This window comes from Cervus elaphus, chromosome 18 (assembly GCF_910594005.1).
Source record: "Cervus elaphus chromosome 18, mCerEla1.1, whole genome shotgun sequence".
NCBI lineage: Eukaryota > Metazoa > Chordata > Mammalia > Artiodactyla > Cervidae > Cervus > Cervus elaphus.
The window spans coordinates 58,495,599-58,506,048 of record NC_057832.1 but is presented as its reverse complement, the minus strand read 5'-3'; the positions used below and the strand labels follow the sequence as shown (position 1 = coordinate 58,506,048).

Below are 10,450 nucleotides of genomic sequence, written 5' to 3'. Positions count from 1 at the left end.
AGTCCAGCCTGAGCATAGGGGGAGAGCTCCTTCCTAGGTTAAAGTCACACGCTGATGTCCGGCTCAGGCCCCGCTGTGGTCATGGTGTAGATGCAGGTCCACTCCTGGGACAGGACATTCTCACTGTGATGACGCCATTGACGTCTTGAGGTCTTAGTCCACAGCCTGACCCTGGAGCTCCCCCTTTCTCCACGTAAGGCGCTCCTTCTGGTGAGGCCCCAGGCTCCGAGGGAGCTCCAGCTGCACTTCTGTTCTTAAATGACATGATGAATAATGACAGGAAACTGACAGACATGCTGCTTCCCATGAAGCACTGAGTCGAATATTTCTTTTTAACGAAAACAGCTCACAATAGAATTGAGTTCATTTTGATTCAAGCTAACTAAACACAAGGGGAAATAATTTCATAGAAAGGGTTTAAAGAAGGGTAGTCAGACTATTTTAGATCATACTTCTGAAGATTCTATCTCTGGTGACCTTTTATATGTATTCACAATCCCTTAGGTTTCCCTTTTGTAATTCCAACACTTTAGGCCAAATACATAATGCAAACAGGAAAAATAAAACTAATCATTTTGATATGTTGGATTTTATTACCTTTTAAAACTGTACAAATAGTGCATGTGCATGAGTTAAAAAACATAAGGGAAATGTAGGGAGTTAAAAAAGAAATACAAAAGAAATTTGAAACATGAGACAAAAAAATTCCATTCTGCAAATCAAAATAAAGATATTTTGCATACTAAAAAAGTGTTATTCCAATATATTAAGAAGCCTTTTTGATCAGGAACACAGCACAAGACTTTCTGCAACTATTCACTGACAGATCAGATCCAGTCTCACTGAACACAGGGTGGGCCAGGACATTATCTTACCAGCCACAGGCAGGTGACATAAATGGATGTGGGTATGGTACCATGTCTGTGAGGTATTACAATAAATAAATTCTTTATTAGCCGTTCAATAATGTCAGCAGTGGATGTCACCATTTCAACCTTCAATAGGGAGACCCCCATCTCCAGTTCCTTTTTCTTTCTGGTGACTTTCAATGAAGGTTTTTCACACTTAGAAGAAGAGAGAACACAGCAATGTTTGAGATGCAGCGTGAAAAGGCAAAATGCTACACTTGAAAAACCTGGGCAGGGCAACACGAGGACTTGAAGCCTTTTAGAAAAGGATCTACTATTCACAGGCCCATGATTTTGTCTTATGTGTGAACACTGGTGTAGGAAAAGGGCCCGAAGCACAGTGGACACCACTGATGCAGGCCCTTCAATACCAGGATTCTGGCAGCCTCTGACTCTATCTGACTCCATGCCAACTGCCCACCTTCTAAGAATCAGTGCACTGCTTTTTCCTGCTTTAAAATTTTATTTCATTATTTTTAATTGAGATATAATTGATAAATAACATTTTATTAGTTTAAGTTATATCACATAATGACTCTATATTTGTATATACTTCAAAATGGTCACCACAGTAAGTCTACATAAGTTAACATCCTTCACTATACATAGTTATAGATTATTTTTTTCTTATCAGATGAAGTTTTAAGATCTATTCTTTCCCTTCTGTGGCTAAGTAATTAAACAGAAATACAGCTTTTATAATTGACTGTTTATTTGCTCATATTTGTGAAGTTAAAATGTTTCCTTTGATGATTTGAAGGGACTGAACAACGTGCCCCAAACCGGAGGCACATGGAACCCGACTACTGTGACTGGACCACGCCTGTCATCTCAGAAGCTCCAACACACTCCAGAGACGACCATCCGGTGTGGACCAGAGTGGATGCCGGTACAGATGGGGCGCCTGAGTCCCGGCTCTGCCCCTGCCAGCTGTGGGACCCTGGACCAGTCACTCACCCTCAGTCTCTCTGCCTCCGTGTAAGGTGTAAGTGGAGACAAGGACGGTACCACCTCCTGGGACTGCTGCCCTTGCCCCCTCAGAAGTCAGGGTTTGTAATTAAACCTGGTCTGACATGGAGACATTCTGGCTACAATAAACAAAACAAACTAAGCCATCCTTATTCAGAAATGTGGGTCTCTGAGGTAGTTTTCATCCTCCGCCAATTTATACCTAGAAAATGTTAAGAGATTTTATACAATAAAATGTGCCTGACAAATTCACATAATTAGGAGAAATATAACTATAATCACTCTCATATTTTCTGAATTTAACCTTGAATCTACTTGAAGGAAGTCTCCATATTTAACTACTTCACTATTACAGTTTCATTTTCAAAGACTTACTTTAACAAAAGTCTTACTCATAGTTCTAAAAGTGGTTTTTCACTGTCCTGCTTTTCTTCAGCTTCATTTTCAGATCCTAGGTGGTAGAGAAGGGGAAGGAGAAAAAGTACCACATTCAATTACAGTAACAAATAATTTCTTTAACATTATGATATACGTGCATAAAATTTTAAATGAGGGCTACATGTGTTTAATCCACAAGAGATTTAAGTTAATGAAACTGTAAAATAGTTTTACATTATATCTTGTAGAGGGAAAACCTTTAAATATCATTCACACTAATCTGTCCAATGAATTTCATGTATGTGCTTCTAAAAATATTCATATAGACCAAGAACTATTACCCACTGCTCCTCCACGTCTGCTTCTTTGCTGAAAACTCAGGCACGGGAAGCAAAGACGGTGGTGAGGAGACCGAGAGGACAGGTTAGGATGTCACCTACTCACCCACAAGAGCGGCCTGCCTCACTGTCACTTTGCTCCTATCAGATAACACAGTTCAAAAGGACACTTTCCCCAGGAGGGAAACTGGGGAGCAGGATAAACGGGGAGAGTGGGGCTGACACAGACACAATCTATATACAAAATAGATAACTTATAAGGACCTACTGTGTGCACACAGAACTCTACTCAATACTCTCTAATGACCTATAAGGGAAAAGAGTCCTAAAAAGAGTGGATATTATGTATAACTCATGCACTTTGCTATACAGTTGAAACTAACACCACATTGTAAATCAACTATAACCCAATAATTTTATTATTTTTTTTAAAAAGGGCACTTTTTGGAGAACGTCTGCCTGGATTATAGCCAAGAACAAATCTGGCACAGAAGAATGAACCCCCAAAGAAGCTTAAGGAAATGTGTGTGTCCCACACCTAAACCTCACAAATATCATGTCGTTCAGATTAGGTTTGTGGCAAAACAAATACATAAAGATGCAGTGGCAGGAAGGCTTCACTCTCCAGCATATTACACTGCTGTAAATCTTAGAGACTCGGGGGTGGTTTAACTGCCATTTCACTCGGTAAGGAGTCTAAGGAAGGCGGTCACATGGAGTCTTCCTGTTTCCGGGCTCACTTTCCACCTGTGGGGGTAACGGCATTCAAGCCACAATAAACTGGCATGCTTTAGAACTACTGGGAAGTCCTAAATAAAGTCAAATTTTTAAACCACAATAATACATATGCTTTCCCTAATCTCAAAGTGAAAGCTACTAAGGTGTCCGGCTATTGTCAAAGAACGAGTTCAACCAGTCTTCTCTGAAAAGTGAGTATAAAAACTAATGAACTAAACAGCAGATTCAGTGCTAGGGAGGCAACCTAATAAGGCCTGAAACTTTGTGAGAAGTGATTGAAAAACTGCAGAACTGAGAGAACAATATTGTTTCCCCATCTCCCGTCACTCAGCTTCATGGTATGAAGGTTCTTCCAAGTATGGCAGGCTGTGAGGACTGGCAGCAGATTTACACAGCTGAAGGAGCTCCTCTCATCTGAGGTGAGGAGTAATGCAATGGTGCAACAGTGGTGTGTGAGCAAAGGCCCAGAGTCTCTGCTGGTTTGAGGTGATCGTCAAGGCTGCAGCGAGCATATACTTGCCTGAAGCTGTGTGCAAACTCAGCGGAAACCCAAGAGAACCTATGCTAGACCAGGCGACTGTGAGGCTGTAAACATGTGCAGAGGAGATGCAAAAATATTCAGCAAAAAGCACAAGCGGAAGAAGACTCGAAAAGACCTGAAATTCAAATGTGCTATCCAATACATACAAATGGCCATCTGGCCGAGGATGCAAGTCTTAACCAAGGTGACTGATCACAAAACCTGTCCAATCACTGGTTAGCACTATGCTATGTGGACACAAGGGTAACTCCTAAGAACTCAGGCTTAAAAATTTAAAAACTAACAATAACAACTGAGAAGACACATCTGCAGCCACACCGCAGGGGACATAACTTCACAGACAGCCCACACCAGCATGGATGGTGTCAAATTAAATTTTCAGTGCCTTCATCTAGACTTCTTTAGCACAGATGACAGGATGCGACTGAGTTATTCTTTAAGTCAACCGTTCAGTGATTCAGGACATGATAAATTACCTTTTATCCAGCATCACAAGTGGTTCATTTAAATTATCTGAGCACGTAAGAACTTTAACCCAACCATCTGAGAACTGGGCCTCCTCATTCTTTCAACTTAATACACAGGCAAACAGGATACGGCTAAAGCAGCAAGGAAATCTGCAAACAAACCACCTGATATCCTTTAAAATACATCCACTAAAATCTGCTAATTTTCCAAGGCTCTGTGACTCTTAAAATTCAAGCCACTCCTTCACAAGGAAAAATGCTAACATTTAAATTTTTGGTGACCCAATTTCTTTCTTCCTTCAAAATTCATTCCTTCAAAAGTTCTAAGTTTACTATGTACCTATGTACCAGGCACTCAACTTGGTACTAGAGAAAGACAGACAAGAGGCAAGACAGGCCCCAGCTGTCCTCTTAATGACTAGGGGCCAGTCAGCAGGGTACTAGGATAAAAAGCTTATAACTTCTGCTGCTGAAACCATTTAATATTTGTCCACTGACCTAACAAGAAAGCTTTAGAGTAAAATCTTTTCTGGGCACATTAATTCCAAGAATAGTTTTTAATCTTAATTCTTTCCTAAACTGAACACAGATAATGAAAATATACAGTAAAGTAAGTCACCTCGAACACTCCTCTGCCCACTACTAAACTGGTCTTTGCTTAAACAATGCAGCCACCCAGCGGAATGCTTACAGTGTTGTTTTTGTTTCGCTTCATAATTCTGTGACGTGGTAATGCTTTCAACTGCCACTAGGGGGTGGTAAAAGTCAGAGGAGGAAGCCCATGGCTTGCTTGATGAAAAATGCCTGAGGAGGTATTCCTCACATTATTATCCTGCTGTTCTGAACTTCTGATTAAAACGAAAAGTACACATAGGTGCTGAGAAATTCTATTAGTCTCAGTAAAAAGGTACACAACATCATGAACTATAATGTAAACTTCAAAAAAAAGAAAAAAAGAATGACTTCTCTGACATACAAAAATCTCAAGGAAATCATCCTTATAACGAGGTAATGAAAAGTTTACTATTCATCCTAGGGTCAGTTGACTGAGAAATAGCTTTTCTGCTCAATCACATCTTTATCTCATCTGACTCTATGATTTTGTTGTTGTTGTTTTTTAAGATTTACTTATTTATTTTATTTTTCAGCTGGCTGGGTCTTGTTGCTCCCTGCAGGCTTTACTGTCTGTTGCGTACACGGGCTTCTCATCACGGTGGCTTCTCCTGCTGCAGACCACAGGCCCTAGGTGCTTGGGCTTCAGCAGTTGCAGCTCCCGGGCTTTATAGCTCAGGCTCAGTAGTTGTGGCACATGGGCTTAGTTGCTCTGTGGCATGCTGGATCTTCCTGGACCAGGGACCAAACCAGTGTCCCTTGCATTGCAAGGCAGATTCTTAATCACTGGACCACAAGGGAAGCCCTATGATTTTCTTTTATATTGCTTTTAAATTCAATACCAATAGTCCAGAATATCAAGTTACTTCAAGTTCCCCTGACTCCCTATGTCACAATATGATGTCTTTGATCTTCACGTGGCTCTTTCTGCCTGGAGTTTGTTTTACTCTATTGTGTGTGTGTGTTTAAAATATTTACTATGTGTAATGTGAGAATGAAATAATGTAGTCTCTAACTCCAGCTTACATCCCAGTAATAGGAACAGGCCGAGTCACTGCCAAAGTCAGGGCAGTCAGCACAGGATGACCGCGCTGTGGGAGGGATCTCACAGAACATGAGGCGAAAGACGCCCTACCGACAACTGAGGGGGGTCGGGGGCAGGAAGAAGGCTTCTCAACATCTGAGTGGACACGAGGACCACAGAGGTGTGTCAAGGACAGAACAAGCAAGATGCACAATGGCCTGGGGGCTCTGGTGCCTTTTCAGAAATCTTAGAATGGCACACAGGAGCGTGATGAGAGGAGAGTTGGACCATGGGTAAGGTGGACATACAGGTGCTTTCTGCCGGCTGAGGATCCAATCACTTTCTTAATCCTTTGTGTCACTGAAGGCTTTTAGGCAAGGGAATAATAACATGGCCAATTTTGCTAATATTGAAAAATATATAAAATTTGCATATATTAGCTGTGATCATAGATGCTAGCCCTGGAGCTGGGATTCAACTCCAAGTTTCACCTTCTTACTCTTTGTGTTATACTGGATGAACTATCTCACCTCTCTGCGCTTCAACTTGCTGATCTCTAAAACAGGGATAATGAGACTTTGACCTCCTTAGAGAGGTTATGAGGAACCCTTAGAACAAGGCAGTCATTCTATCTAACATGGTATTATGGTGGCTGGTTGGGAGAAGGCAACTGAGGAGGAGGCTGTTGCAGAAACAGAAGTGGTGACAATTTAAATGAAATCAAGAAGGTAGCAACAAAGATCAAAATGGCATGGTGAACGATGGGCCGGGAGCCACGGGAAAGGGGCAGAGTCCCCAGTGAGGCTCTGCTTTCTGACATGGGCAAGGGGGTGGGTGGTGCTCTCAGACATGGGGGATTCTGGAGGAAGCTCAATCAGGGGGTGACAGATAAGAGAGCACCAAGACTCTCCCCTGTCCACATACCAGTGTGTAAGGCCTTTTACCATGTTTATTTTTGCAACTCTGCATCTCATCATGGGGTGCACATCAAGACCATGTCTTAATTATATTCACATCCTAAATGTCTGGTATGTTAAATGTTTGCTAAGCATATTGAGAAGTACAGGGGGTGAGGTGAGGGGGGAAAGCTTCTGAATGATAAGACAAAAACATAAATGATAAATCAAATTTCCTACCTGCTTCAGATTCAGGAGGAGAATAAAACTGACCATCAGAAAGACCCCCAGGTATCAGCGCGGCCCTCTCTGAGGCATCCTGAACTATCAAGAGTCCTAGAAGAGAAGAAATCCAGATGCTGAGAAAGATGCCACTGTTCTGGTAGATTTGTGGCCAGGTTAACCAAAATAAAACAGTATTATTATTACATTTTAAAACCTCTTAGTAGGAAAGGGTACTTTGAAAAATCTTACAACCAAAAACTAACTGTTAATAGAATCTTCCCATCTGGAAATACCTACTTCCCTACAGAAACCAACAACATCAAAAGCAAAGCACAAAGCCAAACAAACCAACAAAAAGAACTCATGAGCTTGTACAAATGGCCTCTAGTCTACATCTGGTTAGAGAAATGCCAGCATAAAAGCAAAAAAGCACTAACAGAGAGGCTGTGGACAACGCGTTCTTCTGGCTGAAGCTGGGTTATACCGAGATAAAGCTAGAGGAAGCACCAGGCCACACAGCAGGTGCCAGGTGTGCATGTAATACTGGTTACAGTGAAAATAAACGCTATTTTCAATGTTTTCACTAATCATGTGTTTTTCTTTTATTAGTGACTTTAGTTTAATCACACAGGCACGCAAGCCTCAGTCACACGAACAGCTGACATACTTTCACTAAAGTTCAGTTTGATGTTTATATACAACTTTAACAATTTTTGTTTTTTGACTTTTGGCCAGGCCTGGCAGCACGAGGGATCTTAGTTCCCTAACCAGGGTTTGAACCCACACCCCCTGCAGTGGAAGCCCAGAGTCCTAACCACTGAACTACCACGGAATTCCTCTATTTACAACTTTTTAACAAGCGGCTTCATTTAGCTTTACTTGTCCCTTTTCCACAATACAGTTTCATAAAAGAACAGAGGGCACAGGATAGAAGATGGATCTTAGTCTGGTTAATGTGTTTTAAAATCTATTCTTGAATGATAATTCTTTTCTCACTGATTTCATCTTTGTACATGATCTTTTGAAAAATAAAACCACTTACAAATTTATTTTTCCTTCTATTATATCTTGAGGTTATAATCATGTTTAACTTTCTGTAAGACATAAGAAATTTTTTTTTTTGCCTATTAGGTGGGGCAAATCCAGCCAGATGACTGAGAGAACATAAAAACAGCAAGTCTTACAACTGTCTTGAGTCTCTGCTTTGAACTTTGATTATATGTGTCTAAGGGGACAGGTGGAATGTGGGTGCTGCCACTAAGGCCATCACGCAGGGAAGAATTCCAGCCCAATAATTCAGTCTAAAGTTCAATCACTTGGATCTCCCGGTGAACATGCCGTGATGCTCAAAGCCACACAAGGAGATGATAACAACTTTAACAGGATTCATGACCACACATTGCCAGCTCTCACCCTCTACTCAGAGGAGGATGGAAAGCCTGAGACGGGTGAACATTTCTCTGGCTGGCTAACTTCCTCCTCTCCTTTCCATCTCCATCAGCAACCCATCAAAGGGGTTACCAAAGGGGAAAGGTGGGAGAGGAAGGGATGAATTATGAGGTTGGGATTACATATATACACTAATATATAAAAGATAAATCATCAACGAGGACCTACTGAATAGCATAGGGAACTCTATTCGATACTCTGTAATATCCTGTATGGGAAAAACATTTGGAAAGGAATAAATATATGTATATGAACAGCTAAATCACTTTGTTATATATGTGAAACTAACAAACAGTGTAAAGTAACTATACTCCAATATAAAATAAAAATTGAAAAACTAAAAAAAGCAAAGCCAGAACTCTGCAGCCCCTCCCCCCAACCTGGCTGGTCTCAGGAGGTAAACTCGGAGAGAAACTTACTGTTTTCTTCTTCTGCCTCTTGAGGTAACACTTTGAAGTCCAGGAACCACGTTTCGATCCAGGCGAGGATGAAGGAAATGATGGGCAGCACATAGCCAAAAGCCCCTTGTGAGAAAAGCTGGAAGGACAGACGCGACCAGGAGAGACAGACACAGTTACCATGAGCTCATCCTAGAGAACAAGGCATCAGTACGACAGTCACGGCACAGAAAGAGTGGAAAGCCGTACCTTTGAGAGGATCACTTTTGCTAATAAAAAGGCACTGGTCACTGCTGTCGTCAACTGAAAGACACATAATCCAGCAACATTCAAATTAGATATCTGACACTGTAAAGGCATCTCTCTCCTGCAAGAGAACCATCTGGGCCAGGATCAGGTAACGCTCGAAAAGGCCCTGGCGCACCTGGCTTCCTCCCATGTCACTCCTCCTCTGTCCCCTAAACTGGATGGGGGCAAAGAGGGCTTCCACATGGCGCAGATGCCCTGCGTGGCAGCTTGAGGTTTCCCTTCACCCACAGGCTGGTATGTTGGGAAACTCAATTTTGTCCACTTGAGGGTACAACATGTAAAGATGCTATCTGCATAGGAGGGACCAGTGAATGTGAGGCAGGGCTCCCCCAGGGCTCAGGAAGCCCAGAGATTATTCCCACAGGACCTGGGCCTCATGTCTTCATCCTCTAACTAAGATATGTAGCAATAAGAAACCTAACCAAAGTGCATGCCAACAGGAGCCTTGACTGACAAAACAGAGGTCAAGAAACACCAGGTGTCATGCATGGTCACTATTAACAAAGTTGCAGAATCAGTTTTGTTAGCAAAACACAACACACACACACACATATACATGTTAATACATACACACACAGACACCCCAGGATTGGGAGAGGAGGCATCTTACATTCTGATACTAATTAATTTTACAGGCTGACACTAAGTGCTTTTCAGGAACCAGCTGACTCCTTCCAGCTGCCTGATCCCCTCTCTGTACATGTTTTTAGAAACAAGAATCAAAAACAATAAAATGGATGTGCTTAAAATGACCCCTTGATAATTTCAAGGGAGAGACTGCTGGCAACACCAGAAGGTACGAAAAGAGCATGGGACAGATTCTTTCCCAGAAATTTCAGTGAGAGAATGGCCCTGCCAATTTTGATTTTGGACTTCTAGGCTCCAGAAATAGAATAAATTTCTATTGTTGTAAGCCATCCAGTTTTTGGTACTTTGTTACATCAGCTTCTACATGACCTCCAGGAATAAATTCAGAACCAAAAGTTGGATTTTAGAGGGAAAAATTCTTACTCTATATTAGAAAAAACTTCTTAGTGCGAAAGTAGTTCATAGGCAAAATTACTTCAGGAGGTACTGAGTTCTGCTTTGTGTCAAGTAATATAAACTTATGCTGAATAAATATATGATGCAGTTGATAAAGAAATGCAAGCCACAGATAGGTATTTAGACACTGTTCTAAAATCTAAGATTATGAAAT

The 10,450-nt window shown here is 41.5% G+C and overlaps 1 protein-coding gene across 1 annotated transcript; it reads right to left on the bottom strand.

Moving 5' to 3' along the window:
• Positions 1–570: 570 nt before the first annotated feature.
• Positions 571–9,928, bottom strand: LOC122674383 (STARD3 N-terminal-like protein). Its single transcript, XM_043872657.1, has 5 exons — positions 9,193–9,928; positions 8,965–9,082; positions 7,112–7,207; positions 2,253–2,328; positions 571–1,064 (listed from the first exon to the last, which is right to left on the bottom strand). Exons 1-4 carry the CDS (start codon positions 9,301–9,303, stop codon positions 2,270–2,272), a joined length of 384 nt encoding a protein of 127 aa, XP_043728592.1. The 5' UTR covers positions 9,304–9,928; the 3' UTR covers positions 571–1,064; positions 2,253–2,269.
• Positions 9,929–10,450: the final 522 nt, after the last annotated feature.

Bases quoted from the DNA above. Each gene is read 5' to 3' on its own strand.
- LOC122674383 (XM_043872657.1), bottom strand. From the start codon at position 9,303: ATGCCTTTACAGTGTCAGATATCTAATTTGAATGTTGCTGGATTATGT. The intron at 7,208-8,964 runs GTAAGTTTCTCT...CTTCTCTTCTAG, and splicing joins AGAGGCAGAAGAAGAAAACA to GACTCTTGATAGTTCAGGAT. The intron at 2,329-7,111 runs GTAGGAAATTTG...TCTACCACCTAG, and splicing joins TCCTCCTGAATCTGAAGCAG to GATCTGAAAATGAAGCTGAA.